Below are 15,057 nucleotides of genomic sequence, written 5' to 3' on the forward strand. Positions count from 1 at the left end.
CAGATTAAATATGTTTTTAACTCATTTCAAAGTGTTTTTAACATGTTTTATTAACTGTTTGCTCGTATTATAAGCTCTATCTCCTATTTGGTTTTATCAAGCTTTTACATCCGGTTGAGATAACTTTATAAATATTAATTCTTTAATATTTATAATATACTTTAATTTTTCCATCTTGGATCATTTTGGTAAATTTAATTGTAATTTTTATTTTATTTTTATATATATATATATATATATAATATATATATATATATATATATATATAAAGTGAATCTGTACAGCTTATCCTACCATTATATCTTAATTTTCTTCAGTTTATGTTAATCCTTTACACATTTGCATTATTTTGCCTTCTATAAATTTATATTTCCTTTATATCCATAAACAACTTTTGGTATTGTTAATTTGCATATCTATTTTGTATATAGTTTCTAATACATTTATATTCGGTAATATATATTAGTCATTTGCATTGTCATATTTTTGATAGTAAAAAAATTTCATATTTATATGGACCTTTGTGATGATAAGATGCCGCAAACTAAGTATTATGGTATCCATTTGGTGCATGATTGGGGATGAATAGGGATTAGTATTTAATGCAAAAATGAGCACAAAATGTAACCATATCTAACAATCAATTTTGTATAAAGTACTCATTCCAAGTCAACGGTCTATAACTTTTGCTAACAAGCCTAGTATAAGATATTATTGTTAATATATTTTTCTGTTATTTTTAATGTTTTTCAGATTTTCGTAAAGGAAATTGTTATTATAGAACTCTCTACCTTGATATCTGTTCCATCACTTTGGATATCTATTCAAAGTCCTTTTTCAAGGAACATTTCTTTGAGAATTGCCTAAGTCTATATTGCGATCCTGTGCCCAATATCCGACTTAAGCTTTGCCGGTTTATTCCACGAATGAAACAAACTCTCAAATCCCCGGAAGATGATGTCCTATTGTACGATCTCACTAATGTAATCAGCAAAATACGCACAACTGATCTCGATCCGGATGTTTTGACCTGCGCAAAACAGGCAAGTAACATTTTTTTTTTTTGTCTTGTAGATTATCACGTAACATGTTAGATTATCACGTAACATGTTAGATTATCACGTAACATGTTAAATTATCACGTAACATGTTAGATTATTACGTAACATATTAAATTATCACATAACATGTTAGATTATCACGTAACATGTTAGATTATCACGTAACATGTTAGATTATCACGTAACATGTTAAATTATCACGTAACATCGACAAAATGTTGCATCCCTCTGCCTTTTCTACAAGTACTTTAAAAGTGAATGCTCTGATGAACTGCAAGCACTTGTGCCCCCTCGACGTAAATACCCCCCCCCCCGACAAACCCGACAAGCAGCTAAATCCCACCCCTTCATAGTAGAGATCCCTAGATGTAAGAGAGCCTTCTACTCCAGTAGTTTCTTCCCCAGGACAGCTAGACTTTGGAATTCCCTGCCGGGTCCCTGCTTCCCCAACTGTACTGACATGCAGAAGTTCAAGTGCAACGTGAACCGACATCTTGCTGTCCAACTCCCTACACAGTACCCCTGAGGTCCGTGTCCCTGATAGTAGCCCCCTACAACAAAGTGACAATATGCCTTGTTTGGGGTGAAAATGTAATAATAATAAAAAAACATGTTAAATTCACACAGGCTGGAAAAGGCCTTGAATTTTGAGCTTTGTCTTGAAGTCTTATTTGTATTATTTCCTTGGAAATATGCGAAATGTCTTGAAAGGCCTTGAAAGATTGTATTCTTTATATCCAGTAAAAATTTGCATCAGAATGTTAAAAATAAAATTGAAATACTAATAAAATTAGCAACAAGATCTCACCCCTTCCCTGTTGATGTCCCTAAATGACAGAAAGTTTTCTATTCTAATAGTTTCTTCCCTCGAACAGCTAGACTTTAGAATTCCCTTCCTGCTGCCTGCTTCCCTGGCTGTACTGATATGCAAAAGTTTAAATGTAACATAAAAAAAATATCTTGTTAATCTTTCCTAGATATGGCGCCAAATAGTAGCCCCCGTACGTCCAAGTGGCGATATGCCTTGTAAGCCGTGAACAGAAGTCAAAAAACAATTTTTTAAACAAAAAGAATATTTTTTAAATATCAATTAAAATATTCAAATATTGGTGCTTATTAAGATCGATTCTTGTAAATATTTTGTTTTAAGTAAAAACAATATTACACACTTAATTGTCACGCTGAAAATAGTAATATATCCAAAAATTATGAAAATTCATCTGGTAGAAAGTTATTTATAGTTAAAATTGATTTTTATGGAAACTTGAGTAAAATTGCATTTTTCTTAGATGTTATAAAGTAGACAGAAAGAGTGTACACAAAGGGGACATAATCCAGAACAAATATTTTAGACTATGTTTTCATGGCTGCGATATTTGTTGTCTATAGTGATAAACTTATTTTTTCTACTAAAAAAATAATAGCAGGTGTTTTACTCAAATGAATTTTTCATAATTTTTGGATATATTACTATTTTAGACATAACAATTAAGTACGTAATATTATTTAAAATATTTTAAAAAGTCGATTTGTTGGCTATAGCTTAACAAGCACCAAAATATTTTTTGAATATTAAAAATTAAAATTAAAATCGAAATAAATACATTCCTATGAAATGCATCATTATTTCTGTTATTGTTGACACAACAGTTATGTCCCTTTATCACAAAACTACCTGATGTTATCCGTATACTTTGCAGAAATAGCTGAAGTGAAATTCAAAATCGAAATATATGCTATCAAATTTTTTTTTAAATATTAATTAAAATATTATTAGTTTTTTGGTGTATCATATCATTGTTTATATATCAAATTTTGTTTTTAAAACTTGAATTTTGTCTGGAGAAGGCCTTGAAAACGGTTTAATAAACTGTGAAAATGTAACATTGAAAATATGTACGAACTCTGAGAAAAACTGGAGATGTGATAGCATTTTTATCTCATGCACATAGATGCGCTGTTTTCTTTTTTTTTTTTTTTTACACGGTGGTCAGCACTTATCAAGGCCCGAAATGTAAGAAGCCCCCAGACGTACCCCTCCACCGTACTGTATACCGATACTCTATGGCTAACTGGGATAGCTTCCGTACATTCATATCTGATTTACCTCTGCACTCCATGTTTAAAAAGGAAGTGTCCTCTATAGTATCAGATCTGACCGAATGGTTAATTGTAGGCATAGACCAATTCATACCATCTAAAAAATTCCAACAAAAACCTAACAGCCAGCCATGGTTCTCCCCAGAATGTGCTGCTGCTATCGCGCACAGAAATCACTTTTTCCATAGCTACCAACATAATAGATGCACTGAGACTAAAGCTGCTTTCAGGTCTGCCAGCAACCACTGTAAAAGAGTAATAAAAAATGCAAGAGAGCTATATGCCCAGTCTGTTAAATCCAAGGTAGCTGATCAGCGGCTTGGATCCCACCAGTTTTGGCAAATAACAAATAGGATCCTGAACAGAAGTGTGCGTTCTATCCCAACCATTATCAATGGACCTGAGGTCATCTCGTCAGCGTCAGACAAGGCCAAACTATTTGCCAAGAACTTTGCAGCTAATTCTACCCTATGCGACGAAGGCCACCAACTCCCCATATTTCCTCCTATAACACAGAACAAGCTAGGTAACATACAAATATCCGTGCATGAGGTCGCCAAGCTAATAAAGAACCTAGATTCCAGTAAAGCAACTGACCCTGATGGTATCCCAATTATAGTGTTAAAAAAGCTTCAACCAGAACTTGCTCCCATACTTACGAAACTATTTAAGCGCTGCCTTAAGGAGAAGTGCTTTCCGACTCCCTGGAAGACCTCATATGTTTGCCCTGTATTTAAGAATTCAGGTGATAAGTCATCTCCCTCTCAATACAGACCTATAAGTCTCCTGTGTGTTATGAGTAAGTTGATGGAATCCATATTAAATAGAGAAATAGTCAACCACCTCAGCAGGAATAACCTTCTTAGTGACACATAATATGGTTTCCGCTCTGCAAGATCTACCGCAGATGTGCTGACGGTTATATCCCACAGGATTAGTGAATCTCTTGACAAAGGCTTCCTTTCTAGGGCAATTGCTCTCAACATATCAAAGGCCTTCGACAAGGTATGGCATAAGGGTCTACTTCACAAGATTTCCAGCTACGGTATAACTGGAAATGTTTTCTCAATCATTAAATCATTTCTCTCCGATAGGCTCATAAGAGTAGTGGTAGATGGACAAAAATTAGAGGCCTGCAATATAAATGCTGGAGTTCCTCAGGGGTCAATCCTGGACCCAACTCTCTTCCTGATCTACATCAATGACCTCCCTAAACACATACTTAAATCATTCGTTGACATCTATGCTGATGACACGACCATCTACGGCAACACATCAAAGGCTGTAAATGACAAAGTTCTCTCTGATTCTCTCTCCTCTGATCTCGAGCGTGTGGTTCAGTGGGGGAAGATGTGGCTGGTTACCTTTAATGCATCCAAAACCAAACTCCTATCCTTACATCATCAACGCTCTGATCCCCATCTGGCATCAATTGTGATGGATGGCTCTCGTCTGGGTGAGGCCCCGTGTTTTTGACAAGCTTCTGGGTTTGATCTTTACTCCTGATCTGAAATGGAACACGTACATCAAGTCTGTTGCCAAGGTCGCTGGAAAGATGGTGGGATCCTTCTACCGCTCCAGAAGATATCTCACTACGGATGCAATTCTCTATCTATATAAAAGCCAAGTACGTCCAAGGATGGAATACTGTTGCCATATCTGGGCAGGAGCTGCTAAAAACAGCCTATCCTGCCTTGACAGAGTAGAAAATAGACTTTGTGGCTTAGTGGGGGATGCCCTTTTCTCTACCCTGCAACCTCTCTCCCACAGAAGAGACGTTGCGAGCCTGTCCTTGTTTTATCGTTATTTCCATGGCAGATGCTCGTCTGAACTCCAATCTCTGGTCCCCCCTCACCAATCTTTCACAAAAAACACCCGTCTAGCTGAATCCACTGTGAAAAATTTCCCCCACTCTATATCTGTGCCTAAATCAAAACGCGGATTTCATGAACAAAGCTTCTTTCTTAGAACTGCACGCCTGTGGAACTCTGTTCCGTCTGCCTGCTTCCCTCCGGACTACAACTTGGATGTCTTCAAGTCCAATGTTAACAAATTCCTAATGAACCGCCCCCTTAAGTAAACATTTCAGCAAATCTCCTCACTAACGTAATGTACTTGCAATAACCCTTATCCCTGAGTGGCTTCCGGGCCTTGGTAAGTGGTGATCACTGTGTAAAAAAAAAAAAAAAAAGAAAGCCACTCAGGGTTAAGGGTTATTGCAAGTACAGTACGTTAGTGTGAGGATTTAATAAAGTGTCTACTTAAGAGGGAATTTGTTTATGTTGGACTTGAAGACATCCAGGTTGTAGTCAGGTAGGAAGCAGGCAGACGGAAGAGAGTTCCACAGGCGGGCAGTTCTAAGAAAGAAGCTTTGTTCATGGAATCTACGTTTTGATTTAGGCATAGATAAAGAGTGGGAAAAGTTTTTGACAGTGGATTCAGTTAGACGGGTGTTTTTCGTAAAAGATTGGCGAAGGGGGACCAGAGATTGGAGTTCAGACGAGCACCTGCCATGGAAATAATGATAAAACAAAGATAGGCTTGCAACGTCTCTTCTGTGGGAGAGAGGTTGCAGGGAAGAGAAAAGGGCATCCCCCACTAAGACATGAAGTCTATTTTGTACTCTGTCAAGGCAGAATAGGCTGTTTTTAGCAGCTCCTGCCCAGATATGGTAGCAGTATCCATCCTTGGATGTACTTGGCTTTTATATAGATAGAAAATTGCATCAGTAGTAAGATATCTTCTGGAGCGGTAGAAGGATCCCACCATCTTTCCAGCGACCTTGGCAACAGACGATGTATGTGTTCCATTTCAGATCAGGAGTAAAGGTCAAGCCCAGATTTTATTACATATAAACCATTTCGCATATTTGTTATACTTGCAAAAATATGCGCCCACCCCCCTCCCTTTTCAGTCACATATGTTTGTTAAGCCGGAAAGATTGTCCGTTAATTTATTTACTTTTTTATGATCACTTATGTTTGAATTCTTGTTTTGAAACATAATGTAAATCATAATCTATGATGTAATACCAAAAGCTATAAGTATTTTGTGAAAGTAATGCTTTAAGCTCTATTTAAGTTATTTTATTTTAAGTGAATCCTGGACTACATACTCAACACAAGAGAGGAAACTCCAGGTCTTCCATATGAGGTGTATACGTAGGATACTTGGTATCACATGGCAGGACAGAGTGAGTAATACTGATGTTCTGCAGAGAGCGGGCATCCCATCCGTTTACTCCCTACTGCGTGAGCGACGTCTTCGCTGGCTGGGCCATGTGCGCAGGATGGATGATGGGCGCATCCCTAAAGACCTTCTCTATGGCGAGCTTGCCTCAGGCTCAAGAAATAATCTTATGGAGTTACATCGCATGAAGAAAGTTCACAGGTCCATTTCATGAAATTATTCGTTCATCAGATGTTTCTCTCAATGAATTGATCATATTCCTGTGTGTGATATATGACTCTGTCCTGCTGAAACCACATGATGAATTGTCAAACCAAGCTGAACTCAAAATAGCCAATAGCTGCCAAATCTGTGTCATTAAAGAAAATAGAGTTGTCCATTTAAAGTTTGCCACTTCTGAAAAAACTTCTTATATTAACAAATATATACTCTCTTTGATCACATATTTTTGCTAGGCTGGAGGTGTTGTATACTTGTGGAAGAACTACACACAATCCGTAGTTAAAGCAAAATAAATTGTTTGAGACTATTAAAATAATTCCCAATGTTATAGGTAATGTTTCCCTACCCATTTATTTTTTTTACTATCATTTATGTTTGAATTTATGTTTTGTAATATGACGTAAATCATAAATCTATGATGCCATACCAAAGCTATAATTATTTTGTTATCATAATTATGTTTGTTATGGTAATGTTTCAAGTTCTTTTTATAAGAAAGTCCAAATAGATCAGATGGTAGAGTCTAAGACTAAAGATCTCAACGTTTCGTATTATTTGGCTTCTTCAGACTACTGATTTTCTTATCTTGAGTGTTATTTTTCTTGTAACCTCCGACCTTCTTCAGGTGTATCTTGTTGAACTCTGGAATCTTTTTGTGAAACTCGGGAATTTGGACCTGTGATGCAATAGTCAGAGTACTTGGAAAAATCCATTGTAAAAGCCATATTCTCCTGAAGGTTGAAGGTTCAATTCTTAGTATATGCAACCAAAAAATTCAATTGTAAATTATTTGGGATGTTTATCCAGTCATGGCTGATGGAACGAGAGCATACTACTCCCATGAAATAAAGTGTTCCATTCGAAATTCTGTCCAAATTCCCAAGTTCAATAGAAACATTCCCGAATTTGACAAAATACACCTGAAGAAGGTCGGAGGTTACATCGACCAAAACGTTGTGAAAATAACACTCAAGATGAGAATAGTAGTCTGAAGAATCCAAATAATACGAATTATCAATCATTATCTCAAAAGATACACCTGAAGAAGGTCGGAGGTTACATCGACCAAAACATTGTGAAAATAACACTCAAGATGAGAACAGTAGTCTGAAGAATCCAAATAATACGAATTATCAATCATTATCTCAAAAGATACACCTGAAGAAGGTCGGAGGTTACATCGACCAAAACATTGTGAAAATAACACTCAAGATGAGAACAGTAATCCGAAGAATCCAAATAATACAAATTATCAATGCTCATCTAAGAAATTCAGAAACTTAAGGTTTCGGTTTCCTACCATTTTCTCTCATGTTTAAACACTGTCTTTCCCTGAGAACTAGACCTTCTGCCTTAACTGTGTTACATCACGACCGAAGGACTCTTATTCATTCTTACAATGTGCTCCTACCATCTTCATCTGTGAACTAGACCTGATAATGTTTAACTCATTTGTTTAGACTATATTGTCTATCCTGGATAAAATTGTCATTCAACCTTTTCATTTTTTTCTTCTCTTCCTTAAACACAGGCCTTATGGGAATTAGAACAGATCGTGGTTCCTGTCCATTTGGTAAGATTTTTATCATCCAAGAAATTACAAATATTGTTGGAATTGATAGATTTCAAAAACTTTTGAAATATAGCAATCTATTTTTGTTTTTTTGTAGCACTTGAAAAATACCTTCTCTCCGGAGATGAATCTTTTTCTAGATGTATGCATGGTATTCTTTACTATATTTTGTTTCGGCATGAGTTTGTCAAACACTGACTTAACTTTTATGGCGAACATTACTTCAGCTGGTGACGGGTTTGAGGGTGTTTTTTGGTTCAGCGCAATCTTGTACACTTGTAGGAACTGTTGAAGTGCCTTGTCTGTTGGAATTCCTGAGGTTTTTTTCAGAGCGCGCTGTAAGGTGTCAACAAATCTTTCCGCGAGCCCATTGGATGATATGGCGGCGTTGTTATGTGGTTAATTCGATATAACTCACAGAAATTCTTAAACTCTTTAGAAGTGAATTGCATCCCATTGTCACTCACAATACACTCTGGCACATCAAACCGAGCAAATAGTTCATGTAGAAAGGTTGATAATGGTTGTAGGCTTCTTGCCGTGTAGCACTTCTGGCCATTTTGTGAAACTATCTATCACTATTAAGTAGTAATATTCTTCTACTGGATCAGCGAAATCGATGTGTAATCTTGTCCATGGATGATCCGTCTTGGGCCATGATTTGTGTACTATGGATGCTGCCTTTGCTGCTAATGCACACCCTTTACATTGATGAACCATGTTTGCGATATCCGCATCCATGCCTTTCCAACATACAAAACTCCGCATTAAGCTTTTGTTCTATTGATACCTGGGTGACCCATGTGAAAGTCCTGCAGTATTCTTTTCTGCAGCCTTTTCGGAACTACTACTCTCTCACGATATGATAAAACTCCGTCACATATTGAATAGATCTCCTGCACTTTTTGATCATTTGTTACAATTTTGTTTTTATGTCTAAAATGGAATCATCATTTTCAGCTTCCTTTTTGATTTCATTTAGTATAACTGGCATTTCTCTTACAATGTTGTTTATCATGCTTTTTACCTCATAATCTGCTCTGATAGTTGTAACAATCGATTCTTTGAATTTTTCTTCTTGAATCTGTACAAGTCTTGATAAATTGTCTGCATGAATTATGTTTTTAGTGAAAGTTATAATTGAGAAGAATGGTACCCCATCTCAATAATTGATTTGCCGTATAAGCGGGTAGACCTTTCTTCGACCCAAAGATTGTGATCAGAGGTTTATGATCCGTTTCTAGCATAAAGTGCCTGCCGTAGATGTATCTATGAAATTCCGTTATGGTGAAAATGATACTCAGAGCCTCTTCTCTGATCTTTAAATAACTTCTCTCTGCTGGAAGTAGTGTTCTAGAAGCATGTGCAATTAGCTTCCTTGAACCATCTGGCATTATGTGTTCGATACACGCTCCTATACCGTATGAACTGGCGTCACTTGCTATTACAATATCCAGTTTTGGATTGTAATGTGTTAAAAAGACGTTAGATGTAAGCATTTTCTTGATTTCATCAAAAGCTTTCTGACATTCTACTGTCCATTCCCATGTCTTGTCTTGTTTCAATAGTTCATTCAACGGAGCTCTTAGATTGTGCATTCCTTTAATAAACACTTGGTAGTAATTATTGAGCCTGAGAAAACTTTGTAGCCTCGCCACATTAATATGTCTCTAATTGCAATGAACCTGTCCAGATCTGGAAGTCTGCCATTTTTGTTAGTTGTGTCATAAATATTAAATTTCCTTCAAACCAAATTCGCACTTTGACTCTTTGACTTTAAACCCAAAGTCTTTAATTTTTTTAATACTTGAATGAAATGCTCTAGATGTTCGTCAACTGTTACGCTCCTTGCTATGATAGCATCTAAGTAGACACACGCAAAGTTCAAATCATTCAACATGACGTCCATCACTTCTTGAAAAATGGCAGGTGCCACTTTAATACCAAACGAAAGCCTGTTGAATTTGAATAACCCTCTATAAGTGTTTATCCCTAGTAACTTTGAACATTCCTCTTCAACGGGAATTTGGAGTTATGCATCCGATAAGTCGATTTTTGAAAATATATATCCACCATTTAGCTTGTTAAAAATCTTCTCTGGACTCGACAGCGGATAATGTTAATCCTTAATCACTGAGTTTAAACCTGTCGAAAAGTCGGAGCAGACTCTGATTTGGTTTGATTTCTTTTTGATGCACACAATCGGGGCAACCCATGAATTAATTTCTACTTTCGATATAATTTCCATTTTTTCCAATCTATCAAGTTCTTTGCTAATTTTTTGTTCTCCTGCAAAAGGAACATTGTTTCTTTTTAAAAATTGGCAGCGTATTTTCCTTGAGCTCAAATTTAGCTTCAAACTTGTTACATCTTCCAAGACAAGATGTGAAAATTTCCAGAAATTTTTTCTTTAATGTTTTGTCTTGTTTGTATGTTACTTTCTATTTTTCCGCAAAACTAGTTTAAAAGTTTTACTGAGGACTTCTAGCAAGAGTTCTACCTCTTCTGTAGGTTGTAGGTTCAATCCTGTGTGGATGACACTCAGAAATACAATTGCGAATTACTTAGGAATTCTACCTTGTCATGACTGACAGAATGAGAGCATGCTACTCTCGGTAGATTAGATTCCATTCTAAATTCTATGCAGATTAACAAATTTAACAAGGCACATCTGAAAAAGATTGGAGGTTACATTGACTGAAACTTTGTGCGAATAATCCAAATAATAATAATAATCTAAGTGCAAATTATCAATCCCTATCTCAAAAATTCCGAAAACCTAATTTGAAATATTTTTTTGCTTTTTCAGCTTGTTTCTAAGACTCAGGAAAAATTACAAACTGCTGAAGATTTAATTGATTTGCATAGAGAAGCCGAAGAAATCAGTTTATTAAATGTAAGTATTGCTTTTTTTTTTTGTTTTTTAAATTTTAATCCAGACAATAACTGCTTATAGTCATTGATTGGTCGGTCTCACCTGACCAGCTTTCCATTTTACTGTGACATTAAGCTGTTGCACTTGCTGTTTGTTTTAAGTTATTAAATGTAAGCATTGTTTTTTTTTTTTTTTTTTTTTATTAACTTTTAATCCAAACATTGTATCTCAATAACTGCCTAAAGCCATCGATTGGACAATCTCACTTGACTGGCTTTCCTTTAACTTTACATTTCAGCTTGACCTCAAGTTACAGCTGTTGCTACTGGTTTTAAGTTATAAATGCTTCTATTATTAATGATATTAATACTACTACTATTACCACTACTACTACTACTACTAATAATAATAATAATAATAAAAATGGTAATAATACTACTACTAATAATAATAATAAAAGTGATGATAATAATAATAAAATGATAATACTACTACTACCAATAATAATAATATTAATAATACTATTACAAATACTACTACTAATAATAAAAATGATACTAGTAATAATAATAATAAAAATACTACTACTAATAATAATAATAATACTACTAATAATAATAATTAAAATAATGCTAATACCAATAATGATGATAATAATAAAAATACTTTGGAAAACGTAAAAGCAGAAAACAAAATGCATGCTGGGATTAGCTAGTTTCTTCTCCTGCTTTTTCTTTTTTTTAGTATATAGTTCTTAGAACTTGTGGATATTGTACGACTTATGAGTTTTAATGTGAACGAAGCCATTTCAGGGTTAGTTCTTTTTGCGCCAGCAACCTAATAAGGAGGAAATGTCCACTTATAGAAAAGTTTAATTGTTTTTATTTTTATTAATCATACCTGATACGTAATTTCTGTGTATAACATCTGATAATGTGTACATACTGTACATAATGAAAACGGCTGAAATATTAAGGAAAACCCTTGAATGCGGAGAATAATACAAATATACAATATAATGAAGAAACGTTACAGGGAATAAAGAACACTGGAACTGCATGTCTACAAGTTCTACACCCCCATCATGCATCCCCTCCCATTGTCCCCCCCCCCAAGTGATACTAAAGAGCCGAGAAGGGTCAAGGAGGATGGAAAGACTGAGGAGAGAGCGCTGACCAGACCTCTGCTGGACAAGCGTGAAGAGAACTGGGACATTGGGGAGGCTTAGTGCCACTCATTCCAGTATAGACCAATGGCCACTGCCAGCGAAAAATCAATGGTAAGAGGCTGTTGCGATGACGCAAATTTATTTGCAAATGCTATCAAAGGAGGTGGAGAAAGGTGGACGTCTGGAGAGACTTGTTGTCACTCAGCTTCCAAAGAACACTACAGGTTTCCAATCAGATCTTTGATGACTTGTGTGAAAGCTCCATGTGAGCCAATAATAATAATAATAATAAAAATAATAATAAAAATAACTAGCAAGGCCTGTGGAAATTCCGTAGAGGACTCATTCATATGTAATATATTGATGTTGGCATTCTATAGATGTTCAGTGTAAATGGAGATGCTCTGATATCATTGTAGCTTTTTTGTTAAAACTGCAAAAGTATTTAACTAAGCTAGCACGAACGCCTGGTAAATTCTTGCAGATTTCCTATATATTTTTATAGAGTTATAAACTTATGAAATATATATGTGTGCATATATATATAACTTGAGGTCCATTCAGCCATAACCGAAACCAAAACTTATGAAGTACGCTCAAATATGATATTTTAATTCTTGCAGATTTCGTATATATTTTTATAGAGTTAATGTTCTAGCGATTTTTATATGTTATAAAGTTGCGATTTCAAAAAAAAAAAAAAATTCCATATGACTTGGGTGCATTAGCTTGAATCGAAACCGAAATAAAAACTTATAAAAAAAAATATGTGTGCATATATATATATATACCTTGAGGTCCATTCAGCCATAACCGAAACCAAAACTTATGAAGAATTCTTGGTACAATTATTTACAAAAAAAATAGATGACATAAGTACCATCAGCTATAGTCAAAACCGAAACCAAAACTTATAAAGAATTCTTGGTAAAATTATTTATAACAAGAAATAGAAGAACATAATTAAATGACCAGATGTAAGCTGTCGTATTATATAGATAAATCAAAATATTAAAAAAATATAAATCAGAAGAATATAAAAAAATCAAAATACCTCTACTAATAAAAATAATAATAATGCTTAAATCACCTCTACTAAAAATAACAATTACTATATGGGAATGGTCCAGGAGTATATAAAGACAAAGGAAGAAAGCCACTAAGCAGACTTCCATTCTATGGGTGCAAAATAGACTGGGATTTTGGGGTGGCTATTTCACACTAAGTACAGCACAATCACATTGACACACCAGTTCTCGCCAGTCACTGAAGTTAAGCAATGTTGAGCCTGGTTAGTACCAAATAGGTGACCATTTGGGAAGGCTAGGCGCTGTATGTACTTTCTGGGAAGATTGGGAGTGAGGCCAGCACTCTCACCCCGAAAAAAGAACTTTTCGCTACAAAAGCATCTACAAAGATGTGGATGGCCTATGGATTTGACACCCAAATCCCGGAGAAGGCCAATGATCATTGTCAGTGACAATGATCATTGGCAAGCGGCTTTGCATTAATGCAAATTTGGCTGCAAAGTTTATTAAAAAAGTTGGAACATATTGAATATCAATGAAAACTTGGTATCACCCAAACTCTAAGGACAACCACTGGTTATTGTCAATAAGCAATCTTTGATGACCTGTGCAAGGAGTCCTAGTTAATAATAATCGCATTCACGCACAGTAAAATCACAGTTGCACATGTATTATTAGGAAAACTCTCTGATATGCTTACATATCAGGCAAAACTAGGTACCTACACCAAAAGATATATGAAAAAATTATCAAATAAAATTATCTATTTTACAGATCCCTCGTTGATTTAAGTTGAAATAGCTGTAAAGCAGGTGGAGATAAATCAGTCTGTCATTTTGGAGATTCAAAAGAAAAAAAATGATTTACAAAAAGAAATTGTTATTGGGTCCCCTGACAAAAAGTGGGTGGACCTGTAAATTCACCCTCATCTGTTTGTCTGTCTGCACTTTTCTTGGAATTTTTTGAAATTTTGCACAAACATTAAACATGATATGAGTAAAACAGTAACAGATTAGATTTTCCAGGAAAACTCTTGTTGTCACTTTAGGGGTGCCTTTTGGGTTAAAATGGCTAAAATTGACTCTTTTGTACTTCTTGAAAAAAATTGATGCCTTGGATTTTTATAAAACTTTCTGAAAACTTGTAACTAACTGATTTCTATATAATTTTGTTTGTCTATACTTCACGATAATTCTTGGGTGTGCCCCAGGGGCTCTTTTAGGGCTAATAAAAACACTCCATTTTTTTTCGGACTATTTTACCATATTTGTTCAAAATTTTCTGTGTATGTCTATTTAGCAGTTTTGCATGGTGCTGAACTCAAATTTAAATATGTTAAGGCCTTGGGGACTTTTGGGGCTAAATGGAGGGGGGGAGCAAATGATGGACTTCGTCATTTCTTTTTTTTTGCATGGTGCAGAACTCAAATTTACATATGTTAAGGTCTAAAACTGCACCGTTTGTTCATTTTCACCAGGATTTGATGTCCCCCTGGGGACTTTTAGAGCTAAATATGGGGGGGGGGGCAAATGGTGAACTTAGTCATTTATTTTTATGCCTCGTTTACTGTGCACTCATGGGGGACCATGCATGCTTCACTTGTTTTTCTTATTTTCTCTTATTTTCCCATTATAAATTTGTAATTAATGGATTCCAAATGTGGTTGAATTCAATACTTGGATGGCTTAGGATATTGCTGCCATCCATTATATGTGCTGCTTCCTTGAGTTTTCTAACCCTCCATCTTTCTTATATATCTAGTATTTGACCATCATCCCACATTGAGGAATGAGTGCCTTTTTCTCTCCATATATGATCAGCTAGGGCTGATTGTTCGATTT

General features: G+C 35.4%; 1 protein-coding gene across 2 annotated transcripts in view; it reads left to right on the forward strand.

Annotated features, from left to right (window-relative positions):
- Positions 1-15,057, forward strand: part of LOC145268350 (serine/threonine-protein phosphatase 4 regulatory subunit 4-like) — a 295,902-nt gene that overhangs the window by 179,771 nt on the left and 101,074 nt on the right. For both annotated transcript variants that reach the window (XM_080123870.1, XM_080123872.1), the window contains exons 16-18: positions 754-1,043; positions 8,104-8,145; positions 10,955-11,041. In XM_080123870.1, coding sequence (XP_079979996.1) covers positions 754-1,043; positions 8,104-8,145; positions 10,955-11,041 — 419 coding nt within the window. The remainder of the gene's footprint in view (positions 1-753; positions 1,044-8,103; positions 8,146-10,954; positions 11,042-15,057) is intronic.

The sequence above is a fragment of the Euprymna scolopes genome, chromosome 43, assembly GCF_053919585.1.
Source record: "Euprymna scolopes isolate OS-2025 chromosome 43, ASM5391958v1, whole genome shotgun sequence".
Classification (NCBI taxonomy): Eukaryota; Metazoa; Mollusca; class Cephalopoda; order Sepiida; family Sepiolidae; genus Euprymna; species Euprymna scolopes.